The sequence below is a fragment of the Mizuhopecten yessoensis genome, unplaced genomic scaffold (assembly GCF_002113885.1).
Source record: "Mizuhopecten yessoensis strain PY_sf001 unplaced genomic scaffold, ASM211388v2 scaffold6759, whole genome shotgun sequence".
Classification (NCBI taxonomy): Eukaryota; Metazoa; Mollusca; class Bivalvia; order Pectinida; family Pectinidae; genus Mizuhopecten; species Mizuhopecten yessoensis.
The window spans coordinates 652,886-674,655 of NW_018406710.1; the positions used below are offsets into that span (position 1 = coordinate 652,886).

General features: G+C 37.3%; 1 protein-coding gene across 3 annotated transcripts; it reads left to right on the forward strand.

Moving 5' to 3' along the window:
- Positions 1 to 271: 271 nt before the first annotated feature.
- LOC110452607 (protein IMPACT-like) lies at positions 272 to 21,735 on the forward strand. 3 transcript variants are annotated; one of them, XR_002463206.1, is made up of 11 exons: positions 272 to 404; positions 2,444 to 2,572; positions 4,006 to 4,058; positions 10,578 to 10,640; positions 11,685 to 11,770; positions 15,000 to 15,119; positions 16,755 to 16,849; positions 18,059 to 18,217; positions 19,192 to 19,326; positions 19,929 to 20,024; positions 20,057 to 21,735. XR_002463206.1 is itself a non-coding variant. In XM_021501242.1 (11 exons), the coding sequence occupies exons 1-11, from the start codon at positions 378 to 380 to the stop codon at positions 19,971 to 19,973; spliced, it is 912 nt and encodes a 303-aa protein (XP_021356917.1). In that variant the 5' UTR covers positions 272 to 377; the 3' UTR covers positions 19,974 to 21,735. The 3 variants fall into 3 exon arrangements, 2 of the variants coding, with proteins under 2 accessions (XP_021356917.1, XP_021356916.1); XM_021501242.1 differs by adding an exon at positions 12,086 to 12,110 and having other exon boundaries at positions 11,685 to 11,745; positions 19,929 to 21,735; XM_021501241.1 differs by having other exon boundaries at positions 19,929 to 21,735.
- Positions 21,736 to 21,770: the final 35 nt, after the last annotated feature.

The window sequence follows — 21,770 nt, forward strand, 5'->3', positions numbered from 1 at the left end:
AAGCTCCTGCAAGCTGGATTTCAACAATTTAGCATCAAATTATGAAGTAGCCAGACTGATAAATATCTCTCTATTTTAGATTAAGTTCTGGTTTCGTTGAACGACACACATGATACAAGACAAACAAACACTCAAGTATAAGATTACTATGATTATGATTTTAATCAGATTGCCAGAACCCGAGTACAAGTTTATGAACTCCTATAGCTTATAGGCATGAAGCGTCCTCCCTATCAACTGCCACGTGACTTTTGTTTTATCACGTGATTTGTACAAAATGGCCGCGCCCGTACTGCAATGTGTATCACAAGTCGGTGAAATCTGACAAGCTGGTCACGTACAAGAAAATGTGGTATATGATTAAACGGAGATAAGCAATGTCAGATGACGCTTCCACAAGACAGGTATAGTTGATAAGTAGCCGTTGCTTGAGTAGTGGGGCTATAACTGAATGATTTACTAACTGCCTAGCTAGTTCAAACCAGTACTTAGACCATCAAATTAAACGTGACGTAACTAGAACATGTTTTTTTGTGTAATAGAAAAGATAAAATATATATGAACCGTAAGGGATGGGGCGGGGCACCCGTTGTTGGTCTCATGTTCCCGCGATTATTTGACAGAACGCCAATCACTGGATTCATTCATAAATGCAATTAACCCTACGTTTTGACATGGCTCTGCGGATAAACTAAATATGTTTATCAAATGTTGGGAGAATGATTTTCAAATCTCTTTGTTTGTTCTCCTATCTTTTTGAAATTGTATGTATGCTATAATTATGATGTCGTATTGAACACAGTATAATTTCACATCAATCATTAATATGATAATGATGTTTATGCAGTAAAATCAAGTTGTTTATTGTGTTTAAAAGCAAAATGTACTATTGATTTTAGGGCCAATTCTAATGTTAATAGGCCTATAATAAGAGACCCTGTAAAACATCTGGTAAAATCCCTAACCCCTCATAAAAATGAGTCATTAGTGGGAGTCACTCCCTCAATTTGATCAAAAATTCAAAAACCTTCATTTTAACCAAATATGACAATGATCTCCTACAGAGAGAGTTGCTACAGAGGGTGTATATTTGACAGTGTGTGTACAGGTATTATATAAATAGAGGTTTTTTTATACATCCGGATTAATCTATCCAAAATGTTGCAGTTGTATATATTTCATGTACTTTCTCCCCCAGAAGATTAATTTGGGAGATAATAAAATTCCCTCTTTAAAGGTCTCAGAGTTCCTTAATGACACCTATAATATGCAAAATACCTGTTTTCTGAATACCCTAAATTGATTTTTTGGCAGAAATTCCCTTCATTCCACATTTCCAATGAAGTAGAATTAAGTGTTTGAAATGTGACTAAAACTGCTTTGCTTAATTTGTCTTTTCCTTTTTTTGTATCAAAATAACTCCAAAAAGCAGTCATTACAATCAGACACATCTGTTATGATCATTACACACTCCCTGCAGCAACTAGATTATACATCTGACCACAGAATGTAGATTTTGAGTTTGTGTGAGTTTGGACTTGAATGAGGGAGATTGGTAAAAATGAGGGAGGGTTGCATTGACAGCTATGATATTGGACATCATTCTAACAGATCTTCAAAATATGGGGCTTTCAAAATACTGGGCAGACTCTATCTATAGCTAAAGGTTTGGTTTTTGTACTAGCAAAGTTTGCATTCTTACACCCCTTTTACTCAAACACAGTTATAACACAACCCAAAACAAAATAATATTTGTAGGTTAGTGCATGCAAATTACCATGGACACAAGTAAATCAAAGTAATGTTGATGATTGCATACACATTCGTTTAATAAAAGCAGATACAATGTAATAGCTTTTTATATTATACATGTACTTATCTGTAGTATTGTTCATTAACTGCATGTGCAATAATGTTAGCTCTGCATAAGCAATTTTCAAAACCAACCAATATCCACCCATCATGATATTTATCCTTTTAACTTCCGAAATATTTAAGAAAAATCCCACCTCAGTTAATCTTGATAGTGGTTGTTACATGCTGATGATGTTGACGCTGTCATTAAGTATTTAAAATGTGAAGTATATGTTTAAAAAGTTATAATATGACAATTTCAATACTTCATCCTGTAGCAACCCTATATCAGCCTCTTACTCTGGTTGATATGAAGTGTCCGATTAAAACGTTACGATATGACCGCTTCCAACTTTCAATACTAAAAACCCTCAACCGTAAGTATCAGCCTCTTTCTCGGTTAGAAATGGAGACCAGATGTTGATATGAAGTGTCCGATTAAAATGCTACAATATGACCGTTTCCATACTGCACTGTGTAACAGCCCGCAACCCTTATCAGCCTCTTTATCATGTTGAAATGGAGGTCTCGTGTTAAATTGATACAAAATAGGATAAAGAATGGTCAGACAATAGTCTTTATTTCACAGGAAGAAGAGGTGGAAGCGCTTGCAGCCATTTACGGAGATGACTGGTGTGTGGTCAGTGAACAAGCCCACATCTACAGCATACAAGTCAGAAATGAGGACCCGAAATCACACAGAACCATCAATGTGGAGGTATGTCTCCATTACTTTGTCTCATAGCATTCAGTCTTGAGGATCCTTGTTCCACTTCACTGCAGTTCTTTGTATGCAATATAATAGTGATGGGCTATCTGTTTAAAATCATAATCGATAATCAGTTTGTAATTGGAAGTTAGTAAACCGCTGGATGACGTATTGCGGAATCAGTTTGTAATTTTATGGGACTGAAAACCCAAATAATTAAGCGAGAACACTACTATTACATCAATAGACAGAGTTGTTCACTATACATTAGGTTTTCGTTCTTGTATACTGAATGGATATCAAGCAACTTTTATGCATTTTTATCAATCATATACATGTAGTATAAATCATAACAATATATGACTTTCAAAGCACACTTCACTTGGAAGACGTTTAAACACTTTGATTTCAATGATCAACCGATTATATCAGTTATGGAAATTGTAATCGATGACCAGAATCTGGAAGGGCAAACCGATCGATTTTGGATTATAAACGATCATCAGCCTATCACTAGTATGTATGCACAGCTTTTTTAACCCATTATTTTTATTTGGTGTAATACTGTAGCACAGTTGTGCGAGGACACTTCTGACCAGGCAGCTCAGTCAATTACCAGAGCAATGGGTAATTAACTCATTCACCCCTAAAGACATATTTGAGCTCTTCCATTTCAGATGCTTGGTATAGTTCATTATGAAATTTCAGGGGTGAATGAGTTGACAATATGAAGTCCACAGTTCAAATCCCTGTCCACTTCCGCAGATCTTTTTAGAATAGTACACTTGTTGATTTGTTTTTGTTTTTGTTAATTTCATCTGTATTATTTTTCTTAAAAATCTAAAAAATATGGGGGTTTTTTTCCTCCAGAAATGGTTTATCAGAGCTAGAGTCATGCTGGCAAAATCAGTTTCCAGTGCACTAGCTTGCATATATAGTTACAGTTTTGGCAGTGGCACAGGGATCCTTAATTAACCTTTTCACCACTGTAGACCATAATGGACTCATCCAGATCAAAGCATGGTAGAGTCTACTAAAGTTACATAGGGGTAAAGCCCAATGAACTATAAAAAAAAACCATTTAGTGACGAACCGATTAATTGACACATTGGTACATCTTAATATTTAAGTGAAAGAGATGATTATAGTATTTCAAATATTACCATATTGATACTTATGATTCATAGCATTGGTGTATGAGTCTTTTTATAAAAATGTAGTAAAGATTTTTGAAATAGTAAATGTAATCTCAATTTGTATTTTAAAATGTATATATAGGGCTAAAAAGAGTCTTTGTATATCTATGGAAAATTAAGGTGCTGACTAAGCTATTTGTGGTCAAAGGATTTTTTTGTAACTTGAAACATATGCCTTTTTGCTATAGTCATCAGTTGAAAACCAAGAGTGTCTCAACTTAAAAATGTTACTGTTTGTATCTTCAGATTACCATGCCTCCCGGCTATCCGACAGAGTCACCTCCCTTATACCAGCTGACGTAAGTGTTGACATTAGACTCAATTATTATAAACTGATTATTTTCATAAACTGAATTTTCTTGTCTTCACATAATCATTAGGTATGATATAACAGTTTAAGTCAGAGTTTTTGGTTTGGTTTGATTTAGTATTGTTTAATTAACATCTTATCATCAGCTATGGTCATTTAAGGACGGCCTTTCCTGTATGCAAGATGCATGTGTGTAGTGTATGCATGTTTGTTTTGTGAGACTGCGACTTGTTCGTGTTTGTCTCCCTGTGATAGAGCGGAACTGATGCCGACTTTATAGCGCTACCTCACTGAAACATACTGCCGAAGACACCAAGCAGCACACCCCACCCAGTCACATTATACTGACAACAGGCGAACCAGTCGTCCCACTCCTAAATTGCTGAGCGTAAAGCAGGAGTAGAAACTACCATTTTTACAGACTCTGGTATGACTCGGCCAGGGGACATCTAATGACTTCATCAGCAGCTACCTGAGTGGCAGAAAACAGCAGGTCAGACTGGGGCCAGAGACAAGCGAATGGACTGATGTAAAGAAGGGGGTCCCCCAGGGTTCTAATGTAGGACCTCTAATTTTTAATATTTTTATGAATGATATTTTTACCTTTGTAGACAAATGTATTTTATACAATTACGCAGATGACAACACGCTCTCTAAGATTTGTGACAATTATCTATATATGAAAGATTGTTTAGAAGAAGAGAGCAAAGTTCTTATAGAATGGTTTGATTTTAATGGTAAAAAGGCCAATCCAGAGAAAGGGCCGGTTTCCAAAACGGCCCCTTCTCTGATTCAAATTTCCTGTTGGTGGTGCATTGCCCATGCCGTTGTGGTCACAAATCTATAAAGTATAAAGATTTAGGTCACTTGGTTTGTTTTTTATGGCTCCTCAAAGTTGTACCTTTCAGAAGCTGTCTAAGTGTTGATAAAATGTGCATGTTATGTAAAATATTAATGAAAATCTAATCAAATGATGGTCACCGTAAAGAATACATTCATGGCATGATTGTGACAAAAAATCATGTTTCCATCGCGCCATTTGGCTGTTTTATGGAAGAAACAATCTCAAAAATGCCATTTTCGATGATAACATTTTAGACACAAAAACTGTGTTTTTTAGAGAATACACCCTTTTATGGGCGTTGGATGCAAACCAATTTTTATCCTATTAAACAGTACGTAATATGCTATTGATGAGAGGAAAAATCATCAAAATGTAAGTGGTGGAACATTTTCAAATGTTGGGTTGAATTAGCCTATGGTTGAATTGCCGATTTTCGACTTTCTTTAGATAATTAACAAAAAAACGAGAGTATTTGCTCGGTATGTTGAGAATATGTACACAGATATGAAAAAAAGTGAGAGAAACACTTTTTCATAAAAAAAATCCAAGATGGCTACTTCACAAGTCCCCGTGGTTGAAGACATTGGCTGACAAATAGACAGAACAACAAACAAAACGTGTTCCTTATGATTTTGGTTGGTTTTCGCATTTACGGGAGTGTTCATAGCTACGGGCGATTGTATAATACCTATATTTATAAGTTTGGTTAGTCACATGGTAACGGGGATCTTTCATATCGAGCCCCAAACATACTTTCGACATATGCACTCCGTTGCCGCATGGAAAACTATTTCAAGTTTTGTCGGAATTTCTTTACCTGTGGTTGTAATGGTCGAGGGTTTTCCAGCGTCCTGTAATACCCAAGGTAGTACAAGATACTGGAGATGTGCGCACACATTCCCATCGTTCTCTCTCCAACTGGGCACTGGCAGTAGTAGTCCTTTATTGGGGCCTCAACATCGGGTGAAACGGTGAACCGTATCCAAACGTTATATTTCGTTTGGCTTTTGTGTCGAGAATGTATTTGACATCGGAGAAGGTCTGGGGAGTGCTGGTAAAGCCACACCTCATAGTCTCCGTCATCACTTAAATGTTCGGCGATGTAACCAGGAGCCAGAGATATCTGATACGTTCCACACGTAATGGTTCTCAAGTAATCAAGATCGAGACGGGGAAACAGTACGGAAGATGCATCCATCTTGACAAACTCGGACCTTGCCCGTCTAGATAGATCCGGATCTGTCTTGACTCTCTGAGCTAAACCATTCGGTGTTGTCAAACGGTCCTTCATACGTTCAGCCATTAGCCTATCTTTGGCATCTCTCTCTGGAGATCTCTGGTAGATCGGTCCTCTAATACCATTCAGACAGGCTGTGACGGTTCGAAGCAAAGCCTCGATGACATTGATAAAGCTGTTAGACACCAATTGCGTTCGGAAGAACGTCCAGTGTTTCAGACGACCATGATAGGATTCCACAATCCACCTCGATTTGGTGATAGTTCTGTCAAGATTTGCTTGGACGTCAGAATGTTGACTTTGACCGGGTTTCAGGTATGACGGCATGCTAGCATTGAGGCCAGAGGCTTCGAGAACTGGTAGGACATCTCTAAAACCTCGGTCAACGACAACGTTGTCGTCTGGTTGTAGCCAAGTAACTAGCTTGTCCATGACTTTTTTTGTAATTGTAGCATCATTTTCGCTGCCAGTGAATGGTCCTACTGTGTCCAGAATGTAGCCATCTGGTAAGGCGATGCTCATGAATTTGAGATAGTTTCTCTTCTTCTGGCCACAGTAGGACATTCTCTGGAGCTTGTGGTCGGAGCTTTTCTGGATATAAATATAGGTGCCATCTAATATGGCAGTGGCTTTATCTCCAAAAAATGCTTCTGAAAAGACAGTATTGTGCCCGAGCAACTGTTCTCTTGTCAAGTGATCCGGACCTAGAAATTGTGGGACTATCGATGTGTCTAATGCCTGTACTATGGAGTGGAAAGTTTTGGACACACTTGACTTGGAAATTCCAAAAAGAGAAGAACACTGACTCCAGGAAATGTCGGTTTTCAGTTTTACCCAGAACAGTAATAGAGCATCGTGTGTAGTCTTGGTATATATACCAGATGAAAGATATGGGGAACAGTGCGAGTGGATTTCGAGGAACTGATCTTTGGACCAACCTGTCCAGGCCATGCATGCCGAGTCATCAAGAGAAGAAAAGCTTATTGTAAACGCAGACTGGTTCTGTGAAAGGACGTGCGACACCTCTAGGAGGTCATTAATGATTTCGGACGATTTTGATGGTAACTGAGATTCCAAGGAACCTCTACCATCAAGGACAACCTCTGTAGACGGATCTAAGTCGTTACCAATAAGGTGAATGGAGCAGACGCGGGATGAGGTGGGACACCACAGTTTGTGTGAATAGATCAGGTGATGTCTTGCACGTTTTGGTAAGACTGATGATTTTGTTCCATTTCTTGCAAAGGTAACAAGACAGAGACAGCATTTTTTGTGTGAAGATGATCCATTCAAAAGATCATGAAGGGTCAGCAACGGCAGGATATGGGACGGGGAGTCGTCTTCTTCCTCTATTTCCTGGTTCTGCTCGGGTTCAGGTTCAGGCTGATTTTTGTTCCGAAGATACTTCATGTAGCACTTCTGGCAAATAAGTGCTTGTTCCTTTGCTGACATCAATCCTTGTTGCACCAGCGTATCTAGGAGCCATTTATATTGTGGACTATTTACATTGCGTGCACTTCTGTTCTTATTGCCACTACGTTTCTTGAAGTATACTTGACACCCTTCTCCAACACATTTACCCTCCATCTTGAAACAATAACGATTGGTTTATGAAGCGTCGATAAAGTAACAAAATAGCAAGCCACCGATGATTGCTGTAAACAGCTAATACTTAGTAGTTTGGTACAATTATGCGAAAATGTGTGATAAATAACGAACAACTAATTACACAAAATAACAAGACAATATAATAAATCACATTCAATACCTCCAAGAAGCGCAGAATTGATTGATTACTTAGAACAAAATAAAGTATTTCATATGGATAATCTATCTATTCGATGTGGCGTGGTCGGCAGGCACAAAGAAAGTGAGACAAGTCAGGGTCCCAACCCTGACAGAGCCACAACGCTTTGGAGATGGGACAATAAAACAAGGAAAGTGAGACAAGAATAGCTAGCGTCGAGTCAATGATTCCGTAAACGTATAGACAAAGACAAGAAGATACGGATAAATGTACAAGGCCACACGATCAGAAAATTCAGAAGAGGACAACTTGAGATAGAACAGTATTCATGTATCAGGGTGTCCTCAGTGTAAATCTTTATATCGATACTGTTTATTTAGTCGTTACACATCATAAAACTGTCATGAAAATATCCGCTCTGATATTCAATATAAAAGTTTGTATATAATAAGCTATATAATAGGGTTTCAGACAAGGTTGTTACTCATTTCCCCTTTTCTTTCAATTTACAACCACATTCAGGCGGCGATATGAGAACGTTCCACCACATGGAATTAGCTGATTTTTGGTACACATATGAAACAAGTAAAGCTCTATCCGATTTTCTGATGGAAATTTGCATCCAAAACTATATAACGGGAGAAAATTGCAATTTTATGGCATTTTTCTTCATAATTGTGTCTCTGCAAGTGCATTTTCATCCGAGAATATTTTTTTTTTTGTTTTATGAATAAACACGATGTTTTGGAAATATTTATCAAAAGAAATTTATACTATGTTGCGAATTACAATTTCGAGATAACCTTCTTTTATTTACGAACTTATGTCTTTGATGCTGAAATTGACAACTTTATAAAAATACATTTTCACTGAAATTATGAAATCTGGGTGTCGGAAAGGTGTAAAATTATTCTTCGGAAAAGAAAAAAACAGTAGTTGAGCTAGATAAGAAATTATACGGGGGCAGGCTCCTATGGAGAATTAACATTACTGGAAACAGGCCCTTTCAGGCAATATGTTTTGGAAAAAAGAAAAGTAACACTATCAAATCTTTTAATATTGAAAGCCTTGAGATTATTTGTGGAGACAGTGTGAAACTTTTAGGTGTGGATATTGACTTTCTTCTTAAATTTGATGTACATATATCTCGCCTTTGCAGAAATGCTGCTAAACAACTTGCTGTTTTAAAAAGACTGGGAAACAATCTTACAAAGAAAGGAAAAATGACCATTTTTAAGTCTTTTATTCTATCAAATTTTAACTATTGTCCACTTGCCTGGCACTTTTTGTACATTGACAAATACTTGAAAAAATGGAAAAAGTTCAGGAACGAGCACTTCGTTTTATTGAAAATGATTATGTTTCCCCAGTCATTGATATTCTTAGAAAACACAAACTTGATTTTTTACATGTAAAACGTATGAAAGATATCGCCTCTGAAGTTTTTAAAATTTTAAATGAAATTTCTCCATCAATTTTGCAAAATCTTGTTGAGAGGAAAGAAGTTTTTTACAACCTGAGACAAGATAACCTGGTAAAGATCCCAAAGGTGAACACCTTCACAAATGGAAAGAAATCTTTCCGATTTGCTGCTTCCCAGGTGTGGAACAGCTTACCAAATGAACTTCGATTAGCTGAAAACTATAAGTCGTTTCATTGGCTGCTCCGCACCTGGAACAAAAATGTCTGCTCATGTGCTATCTGCACACACCATATAGTGTGAGTTGTCCCCCTTTGGAATCTACCTACATGTTTTATACTACAACTATTTAATTTCACTGCTGCTTGTGTTATTTAATTTAATATACTTCAGTAATATACTTATCATATAATTGATATTTATTTTAGATTTGAGCTCCATTATTTAAAAGATCATTACTTTTTTACAATCTCATAATTATAGCTCTGTTTCTATTTATGACTTCATTGTCTCCTTTTAATTCACACTATATTACGGTAGTATATATCCTGTAAATTTTTACACTTTGCTACATTAGCATATATGTACATTACACTATTAAAGTGTCTTAACTTGTCTTTTGTAACACTTGTGTGACATTCAAGTGTGATATAATATGCTCTACTGTATAATTTTAGCATATCTAATTTGAATTGGTGTCCTGTTTTTATATTTATTCATAAGTTCTGTGATCCTTGTTAAATTTTACATATGTTTTGTCGCGAGAATAGCACTACAGTGCTAATGTTATTATGTTTATGCGACTTTAAATAAAGCTTCTTGAATCTTGAATCTTGAAAGACCAAAAGTGAGGCATTGTCAACGGAGACATTAGGGAAGAGGAAAGTTGTTTAGAAAGAAGAGAATAGATAAAATCCCAAATTTAGTCACCTCTTACGATCATGCAATGGGGGCAGCAGGTACAATTTTTTACGTCCTACCAGCTGCAGGGACCAGTTTTTGGTACTACATGGTGTATTTTATGTTTTTGTTGTTACTAAATACAGGGTAATTTAGGGATAGTGCTTTGTTTCTGTATTCTTCATAGCACAGTGAATCGAGGAATTCAGCATGGAAACGAAAATTTCTGTTCTGCAAATTGAAATTTTCCACATACAAACTTACATATGCAATATACAACAGCAAGAAAGAACAGTGCCAATCGTTTCGGTTTTTGCTGTAGCGATACGTGTATCAGTAACCATTCATGTTTTTCACAAGGGCCCCTTGGCTTCGCAGAGAGGAAAAACAGACTCTGGAAGATTCGTTAGCCGATATCTATTGGTAAGTGTCTTAAGACTTTTAATAAGTCTAAAACAACATAGTACAGAAGTTGAAATATAAATATCATTAGCTGGAGACTTAAAAACTTAAAAAGTAGGTGAAACAAAGCAAAAACTTAATACAAGTGCTCACCACTATACATTCACAAAGACCCAGAAGTTGATTTATTTTTCTTCATTCCACGGTTCATACTCTTTGGTCAAATGATTGAGAATTTTTTTCAGATTGATCAGGTCAAAAGCATATTTCCAAATGGAATCCTATATTTTCTCTATGCCTGTAAAAAAAACGATTGGACATATTTTTTGTGACATATGCAATATATGTCTGTCCATCCATCCTCACTTGGTTTTCCACACGATAACTTAATTAAACTTGATTAAATATTGTTTGATATTGATGAAACTTGTTAAGCATGTACACCGTTAGGCATGTGCACATGCTTTTCAGTTTTAAAATCTAAGTGAAGCAAAATCTGTGCATATGTTATTAGTCAATTGTGTTTTGATTGGTCAATGGCTTCTGCACAATAACTTCATCAGATATGACAGGATTATTATGAAACTTGGTCAATATTTATAAAAAAACAAACAAAGGTCGAATTTGAATTGGACAAATTCAGGAATTCATACTTATAATTGTGTGTAATATTTTTGAATATGAGGGAAGGGAGGTAAGACCTATACAATTAAAAGGTTTTTTTCAAGGATCCTAGAACCCCGATGCCCGTAATAAAAGCTAGTACATGCATTTGTGTTCTGTGAATTGTGAAACAGAACAAAAACACCAGAAGATAAAAGAAAAAAATATTTTATATTATACATGAAGTAACTGCAAAAAAAATATGTATTTGTACAGCTGGAACAATCTGAGATTAATACTATACCTCAATAATCTACTTGATTGTAGCTTGATATTTTCTTAATTGAAATGAAATTCAATGAAGAGTAAAGTTTTCATTGGAGAACATTTGGTCCTTTTCATTGTAATACACAATCAGATCATGATTATTAGCTGTTATTATTGTTCTACTTTCTGCTGCAGTGAAAACCTTGGGGAAAGCATGATCTATCTTTGGATTGAACGGATCCGGGAGGTAGTGCAGGCTCAACTAGACAATAGTCAATCAGGTAGGTTAATCTGGGTGGTAGTACAGGCTCAACTAAAAGATAGTCAGTCCGGCAGGTTAACCTAGGAGGAAGTGCAGGCACAACTAGACGTTAATCTGGGAGGTAGTGCAGGCTTAACTAGACAATAGTCAATCAGGTAGGTTAATCTGGGTGGTAGTACAGGCTTAACTAAAAGATAGTCAGTCCGGTAGGTTAAACTAGGAGGTAGTGCAGGCACAGCTACAAGATAGGCAGGCAGATAGGTTAATCTGGGAGGTACTGCAGGCACATCCAGACGATAGTCAATCAGGTAGGTCAAGCTGGGAGGTAGTACAGGCACAAATAGACGATAGTCAATCAGGTAGGGTAATCTGGGAGGTAGCTATATAGTACAGGCTCAACTAAAAGAGAGGCAGTCCGGTAGGTTAACCTAGGAGGTAGAGCAGGCACAATTAGAAGATAGTCAGTCAGATAGTTTAATCTGGGAGGTACTGCAGGCCCAACTAGACGATAGTCAATCAGGTAGGTTAATCTGGGTGGTAGTACAGGCTTAACTAAAAGATAGTCAGTCCGGTAGGTTAATCTGGGAGGTAGTATACAGGCTCAACTTGAAGATAGTCAGTCAGGTAGGTTAATCTGGGAGGTAGCTATATAGTACAGGCTCAACTAAAAGATAGTCAGTCCGGTAGGTTAACCTAGGAGGTAGTGCAGGCACAACTAGAAGATAGTCAGTCAGATAGGTTAATCTGGGAGGTACTGCAGGGACAACTAGATGATAGTCAATCAGGTAGGTCAATCTGGGAGGTAGTACAGGCACTAATAGACGATAGTCAATCAGGTAGGTTAATCTGGGAGGTAGTATACAGGCTCGACTAGAAGATAGTCAGTCAGGTAGGTTAATCTGGGAGGTACTGCAGGCACAACTAGACGATAGTCAATCAGGTAGGTTAATCTGGGAGGTAGTATACAGGCTCGACTAGAAGATAGTCAGTCAGGTAGGTTAATCTGGGAGGTAGTACAGGCTCAACTGGAAGATAAAGTCAGTGATCAGGTAGGTCAATCTGGGAGGAAGTGCAGGCACAACTAGACGTTAATCTGGGAGGTAGTGCAGGCTTAACTAGACAATAGTCAATCAGGTAGGTTAATCTGGGAGGTACATGTAGTGCAGGCACAAATAGACGATAGTCAATCAGGTAGGTTAATCTGGGAGGTAGTGCAGGCTTAACTAGACGATAGTCAATCAGGGAGGTTAATCTGGGAGGTACATTTAGTGCAGTCACAAATAGACGATATACAATCAGGTAGGTTAATCTGGGAGGAACTGCAGGCACAACTAGACGAAAGTCAATCAGGAAGGTCAATCTGGGAGGAAGGGCAGGCACAACTAGACGTTAATCTGGGAGGTAGTGCAGGCTTAACTAGACGATAGTCAATCAGGTATGTTAATTTGGGAGGTAGTATACAGGCTCAACTAGAAGATAGTTAGTCAGGTAGGGTATTCTGGGAGGTAGCACAGGCTCAACTGGAAGATAAAGTCAGTGATCAGGAAGGTCAATCTGGGAGGAAGGGCAGGCACAACTAGACGTTAATCTGGGAGGCAGTGCAGGCTTAACTAGACGATAGTCAATCAGGTCGGTTAATCTGGGAGGTAGTATACAGGATCAACTAGAAGATAGTCAGTCAGATAGGTTAATCTGGGAGGTAGTGCAGGTTTAAATAGACAATAGTCAATCAGGTAGGTCAATCTAGGAGGTAGTACAGGCTCAAATAGACGATAGTCAATCAGGGAGGTTAATCTGGGAGGTACTGCAGGAACAACTAGACGATAGTCAATCAGGGAGGTCAATCTGGGAGGGAGTACAGGCTCGACTAGAAGATAGTCAGTCAGGTAGGTGAATCTGGGAGGTAGTACAGGCTCAAATAGACGATAGTCAATCAGGGAGGTTAATCTGGGAGGTACTGCAGGAACAACTAGACGATAGTCAATCAGGGAGGTTAATCTGGGAGGTAGAACAGGCTCGACTAGAAGATAGTTTGTCAGGGAGGTTATTCTGGGGGGGAGTACAGGCTCAACTAGAAGATAGGCAGTCAGGTAGGTTAATCTGGGTGGTAGTAAAGGCTCAACTAAAAGATAGCCAGTCCGGTAGGTTAACCTAGGAGGTAGTGCAGGCACAACTAGAAGATAGTTAATCAGGTAGGTTAATCTGGGATGTAGTATACAGTCTCAACTAGAAGATAGTCAGTCAGGTAGGTTAGTCTGGGAGGTACTGCAGGCACAACTAGAAGATAGTTAATCAGGTAGGTTAATCTGGGAGGGACTGCAGGCACAACTAGACGTTAATCTGGGAGGTAGTGCAGGCTTAACTAGACGATAGTCAATCAGGTAGGTCAATCTAGGAGGTAGTACAGGCTCAACAAGAAGATAGTCAGTCAGGTAGGATAATCTGGGAGGTACTGCAGGCACAAATAGACGATAGTCAAGCAGGTAGGTTAATCTGGGAGGTAGTACAGGCTCGACTAGAAGATAGTTAGTCAGGTAGGTTATTCTGGGAGGTAGTACAGGCTCAACTAGAAGATAAAGTCAGTGATCAGGTAGGTCAATCTGGGAGGAAGTGCAGGCACAACTAGACGTTAATCTGGGAGGTAGTGCAGGCTTAACTAGGCGATAGTCAATCTGTGAGGTAGTGTAGGCACAACTAAAAGATAATCTGTCTGGAAGCATAGTCCAGGAGGTAGTTTACGGCATAATTAAACCATAGTCAATATGGGAGGTTAATTTAAGGGTAGCACAGACACAACTAGCTATGTATAGGCAATATATAGTCAATCAACAGATGGTTATGCCTCATTTTTGACTGAATTGATTTTAAATCTCTTATTTATAGACAGATATCTCTTGTCTTTTTCTCATTGCTTACAGTACAATGTGAATTGGTAAAAAATGTTTGTTTGCATTATCACTTGTCAGTTGTAACTATAATCTCATAGATTTGTATTACCTGAAGTCTAACTGATGTACTGTGAAACCTGTCTAAACTGACTATCTGATCATATGGACCTGTCCCAGTTTTCATATTAAACAGGTTTTCACATAGAAACATATACTGACATTTAGCCTTCGACCTGTTGAAGTTTTTCCTAATTTTTTTAAGTTGGTAGAAGTTGTATCTATAAGTTAAAGGTCATGTTACAGAGGTTCCAGAATCTGAAAGGTCAGAATCCAGTTTAGACAATGTTTTTGAATTTTCAGATTCTTCACCACAAACTTCACAGTCAGCATCAGCTGTCAGGGATGAGGATGAAAATGACGGTGAATTTGACCTCTCTGACCTGGTAATCACCACAATTGAACAACCAGACGATGGAGAAGGTATGTGCCGTAATTCCCATTAATTTATCTCGTTAGAGTGAAATGGCTTTATCTTATATAAGTATGTAATCCACAATATGATTAATGCCCCCCCCCCCCCCCCCTCATTTCATTGCTCACTTTGCATACTGCAATTTCAAGGGTCCTTTTTCCTTTTCTCTTAACAATTCTTATTTACAAGTTTCCCTCCACATATCGTCAAACCCCTTTATGATTTCAGAATGTGGCTAGTTAAACAACGGAAGTATAACAAGGTTTTAATGAACATGTACATTAAATGTTTTTATTAGCGTGCCTATATGCTCATTATTAATCCCTCATATTCATATTATCTTGGTTGTTGCAAGAATGTTAACAAAAAACAAAAAAACAATATAAAAACTATCCTCTTAGACAGTTGAATAGTTGAAAAAATAAATATGCAGATCAGCAATACTGTATAGTCTGTAATTTTTTTAATAAGGGCATTTTTTTTAAGAATCTCTAACCAATTGATGAACCAGAGCTTGGCTAGGCAATTAGAGACGGCTTTTTACATAATGATAATAATAATAATTTGAGGTTATTACATACCGCTTTATCGCAACCTAGTTCATAGGTCGTCTCAAACTGGATTCACAAATTATTATTCGTGGTTATAGGGCCTTTGCAACCAGCCAATATCTTTTTCCACTCCCTGGAGCGCATACAGCCGGTGCTGCCATTTCGGCGTTCACAGCTAGCATTTAACAATTCTAGCACTGCCCAACCACGTACTCCTTTACAGCTGAGTAGACTGGAACAAGCGGAGTAAAGTATCTTGCTCAAGGATACAACACAGTGCCGTGACGTGACTTGAACCCGCAACCCTTCGGTCATGAGCGCGGCGTCCTACCACTATACTACCATGCCTCCATAATGCCTTACATGTATCACATCCAAGTTTCTTTTACAACTGGTCACATGCTATTGCACATCATGTATCCCAGTGCCGTAAGAATTTAAAGAAAATTCCTTTTCATATTGACAGCAGATTAGCCGTTGAAATTGTACAATTTAAAAGCAAATGACTGCTCACTTGTTAAGATTCACTTCATCCATGCAGTCTTGATTCAAGTTGGTTTATTGCATTTAGTGTCCTATTCACAGCTAAGTTAATTTAAGGACAGCAAATGAAGAACCAGGAATGAATTTTTGCAATTATATTTCTGCACTTGTACCAAATCCACAAAAATAAGATAAAAAATAGCACCCCATCAAAATTACTCACAGTTAACTTGTACCTCCTGTCAAAGAACTACGTCCCCTTAGCTTATAATTATAACAGGTCAACTATTAAAAGTGTTAAGTTACAAGATAATTCAAATCCTAGATATAATTTAAATGTCATATGACAATGTGTTATGTTTGCATATACAGTGTAAATACATACAAATGTAAATAATACAAATGATACAAATGTAAATAATACAAATAATACAAATGTAAATAATACAAAGGACTCATTAGTCATAGTTTGACAAAGAGCCGGTCAGTCTTGGACACAGTTAATACATATATATTATTTGTGTATAAAGTAAAACTTTGATATATATTATGGTATATTGACTTAATATAAATTTATCAAGCTATTCAGTAACTCTTCGTTTTTATTAGTCATGGAGTGCCCTCCCATTAATAGTGGAGAACCAATTGTGGACAGACGCAGTACATTCCAAGGTCATCTGGCACCTGTGGTTCATAAAAAACAGGTACAGTGAAATACTTGGCACTTAGTTCTCATAATCTGTTATGACTATTATATTTCATTATACCTTATCAGGGTAACATTGTGTCTTGATTGGCTTAAACACATCACATGACAAGACATCAACAAATCGAGTCACCCTCACACGATCACTGCTCTCTATTGAATATCCTCTTCGAGACCCTTATGTAGACCTGTCATGCTTTATGTGTTTTAGACACCGAAAACATGTTTTCGGAAAGCAGTCCTGATAATTTTTACTGTTATGCTATTGTCATACTTGGAAATAGTAAAATATTGTTCCATCTGTAAAAGGAAAACATGATTATTAATTTCCCCTCCGCTTCAAAATCAAAGGATTCTAGACCACGTCATATCCTGCCTTTGATCCACCTGGACATGAGTTTCTTGATCACTTGATATCATGCACCCAAACCCCCCCACCTTGATCCACCTGTATACAAGTCTCTGGAACCATTCATATTCCCCATTTGATCCACCACATTACAAGATTTTGGACCAGACGATATCCAACCATTGATTCAATAGTAAAAAAAATCTAACCACATCCAACCTTTAATCCACCTGTATAAAAGTTTCTAAACCACATCCAACCTTTAATCCACCAGTATGAAAGTATCTGAACCACTTGCTATCAACCCTTTAATCCACCTGTATACAAGTTTCTGAACCAGTTGGTATCCAACCTTTAAACCAATTGTATACAAGTTTCTGAACCTTTAAATCACCTGTATAAAAAATTCTGAACTTGATAGCCACCCTTTAATCCACCCATATACAAGTTTTTGAACCACTTAATATCTTCCATTCAATCCACCTGTTTACAAGTGTCTGAACCACTTTTTATCTTCCTTTTAAACCACCTGTATACAAGTCTCTGAACCACTGAACATCTTCCTTTTAAACCACCTGTATACAAGTCTCTGAACCACTTCATATCTTCCCGTTAAACCACCTGTATACAAGTCTCTGAACCACTTCATATCTTCCCGTTAAACCACCTGTATACAAGTCTCTGAACCACTAGTTATCATGCCTCTAGATTACAAGATAACAAATGTTTTGACATGATATCCTCCCCCCGCCCCACACCCAGCCATTGATTCACCATTATGCAGAATTTAAGTTTCACGGTTATATGATAGCCTACCTTTGATTGTGCTGTTCACGCTGCTGCTGTCGTTTTTCCCAGGTTAAGCAGATACTGGACACACTCTACCAAAACAAGAAGATAGCCAATGCTACGCACAATATATACGCCTACAGGATATGTCAGGGTGGTACGGTTTACCAGGGCTGTGAGGATGACGGAGAAACCAACGCTGGCTCCCGCATGCTTCACCTACTACAGGTACTGTAAAGAGTATAACATTTTCTTCAATATTGGAAAAATCAATTCAAATGAATTCCCATTGAAATTTGAGGCAAAAATTATGCTGCATTTTTTTAGCTTACCTGGCACAAAGTGTCCATTCTGCAATCTAGTTCAAATTATATCTTCGCATCGCTCTTGTTTATTATATGTCGCAATTTTATCCTGTTGAATGCTATATAACAACAAATCTGTTCAGGGGCGTCCTATATCTACATTTCCCGAGAAGAGGTTTTTGAGGTCAAAAATGAAAATTAATGAAACCATTGTTAACCGGACAAAGGAACTAAAATGTTATTATCCCTGGCTCAATGAGTTGGAGGGGGGGGGGTATAGAAATGGGGTCCTTCCGTATGACCGTCCATGCACCTGGTTAAGAAGAATTGCTCTCATCTTGCCTTCTACAAATGCTATATTGGTTATACTTGCATCAATTGTAATATATCTAGGGTTGCTCTACTGAATGCATATTGTGGATGCTGTTATTGACCTATATTTTATGCTTCATTGACTTGGTTAAGATGTACTACTTTTATCTTTATGTAAGGTTAAGAAGAATAGCTCTCATCTATATTTTGCCTACAATTAGTGCTATATTGGTTATACTTGCATCAATTGTGTATCTAGGGTTGCTCTACTGAATGCATGTTGTGGATGCTGATATTGACCTTTATTTTATGATTCATGTTTTAATGACTTTTGCACTGCGAGCGGGGGATATTGATGACAGTGTATTTTTGTTCATAATTGAGAATGCGTTTTGATAGCACACATACAATCAAAGTAGCAATATAGTCAGATGAATATTTGGTTTGAACATGAAGTTTGTTATTGTTGTTTAATGTCCTTGTAACAGACAGGTGCCTTCAGAGACACTGACGAACACCATCTAGCTTCGACCATACATGTAAATGTATATATGTACCGATAATGGCATGTTTTCATTTGGACAGATCTTGGATTCTGATAATGTGATGGTAGTGGTTTCAAGGTGGTATGGAGGGATACTTCTGGGGCCTGATCGCTTCAAGCACATCAACAATGCTGCAAGGGGACTGCTAGAGGAACATGGTTACATCAAGTCAAAGGTAACTAGATACTTGAACACTAAATTAGTATAGGATGCTAATGGTTGTGCAAATAATGAATATAAAAAGGTCAATCATTTATAATTTAGCATTTAAACTTGAATGTGATTTTAACCAATTAAGAAACCTTCATCTGTAAATTACAACTAGAATGAATGGAAGAAATGCAGAATCAAGTGAACAGGTCTGCTCAGTATCTGCCCTGTTTAAATGTGGGTGCCAGGTGAATTATAGAGGAATAAAGAAGAAGATATGGTAGTGAAAATATATTATATTTAGGTCAATTTGGTGAATTTTATGGTTCTGGTCAGGATTTGAAAATTCAGCGTAAAGTCACACTTTTTCCATCTCAAAAGAAACGAAAGGATAGTGCTTTATTTTCTTCTATTTTCACAAAGCATGCCATGGAATGTGAAATCAAAACATGCGTACAGGGTTTGTAGTATTTGTCTTGTTCATGTAGCCATCCTTCCCAGTTTCTAGATTATATTCCAGATGTACTAGCATTATTTCATGTAAAATTTAAAGGTAGCGTGTCATGGTTACAGAGGTATCATTGAACCCTCTGCCTTGATTTAAATCCAGTTTTCTTTTACCTTCAGGAATCAAAGAAAGGACCTAAAAGTGGCGGGAAAAAGAAAAGATGATGAAGCTTTATTTGTATCATTAAAACACCATTAAATTCTATGAATGTGGAGATGAGGATCCATTAAATTCTATGAATGTGGAGATGAGGATCCATTAAATTCTATGAATGTGGAGATGAGGATCCATTAAATTCTATGAATGTGGAGATGAGGATCCATTAAATTCTATGAATGTGGAGATGAGGATCCATTAAATTCTATGAATGTGGAGATGAGGATCCATTAAATTCTATGAATGTGGAGATGAGGATCCATTAAATTCTATGAATGTGGAGATGAGGATCCATTAAATTCTATGAATGTGGAGATGAGGATCCATTAAATTCTATGAATGTGGAGATGAGGATCCATTAAATTCTATGAATGTGGAGATGAGGATCCATTAAATTCTATGAATGTGGAGATGAGGATCCATTAAATTCTATGAATGTACGGGACAGTAAGTTTGTTTGGAGATGGGGATACAGTAAAACCTTTAACTTGTATGATACTTTCACTCTTCCAAAGATTTTTTATTCAACATCGGTCATTGGACTCTAGAAAGGGTATTTAGCTTGATGAAAGATGCTTGACCCATCGATCCTAACTGCATACTGTGAAAGTGTTTTATTTTAATGGACTCTTGTTTTGACCGAATTTTAATTCCCGAAGGGTAAAGGATGACAGCTGCTGTCAATATATTTGTTTTTTGCGACATTCTAATTTTCATGACTTTGTGGTAACAATCTTTCTGGAAAAAAGTACAACCCACAAAATAAGTAGGATTTTTTTCTTTTCTTTACTGTAGACTATGTTACATGACCACTAGACTCAAGATCTGGGGAAATCTTATTTGGCAAAATTGACCATTCCAGCAAATCCACAAAAATATGGGAACCTTGAAAGAAAAGAAAATACTTTTACTATATATATATATCAAAACTAATAGAGGTTTCTGAAGACTCTCATCCTGAAGAGGCCCAAATATAAATACATGTATTACGTAAAATTTAAGTGATTTACATCGTAAGAACAGAAATGGAAATAATTAAGGATTGACCTTCATTTTGACGGCCTATACGGTAGTATGAACGCACATATTTTATTGGGCGTGTTAGCGGACGAATGTGGCAAAAAAACATATAATTATGATAATAACACTAATGAGTCCAGCGAAGAGGGTCCTTAGAATGGAATCTGTGCTGAAAAATATCATTAAGTATCATTAAGTAAAAGGAAGCCGCCATTGTTTACTTAACCGTCAAATAGTTTCGAATGTGCATTCATGGAATAAGACGTTGGCCAGCATCACTTTGTTGTATAATCAGACATAATGAGTCCCAAATACGTTCCATGTTTAATTTGTAGATGTTGAAGGAACTAAACAGTGGCTGTCATTAAGCAGTTATCTCGCTGACCCGCGCCATATTTGAAATGGGTATCATTCCGCAAAGCGTTTTTTCCTTGCATATATGCTAATGTTTTCGAAATCAGAGTTTACTAAGCTGATATGTAAATGTAAATAAAATGTGTATTAGGGTGCTATAAGGGAGTGTTAAAGTGTAGGAGCATGTTATATTGAAATGTTCTTCAGGTTCATTTGCATATCATCATTCTTATTTATGAACATGTGTAGACTCTTATCATGATCTGATTCAGATTCAAAATCAGATTCTTTATTAGCCGAAAGCCATACGACTCGTAGGCGCAACAATAATACAAGTACATATAGCATACAAATATACAAGACTAAAACACACACACACACCCTCAATCGCCCCGCCCCTCAACCCCCTACACACACTCCCATCATCCCCC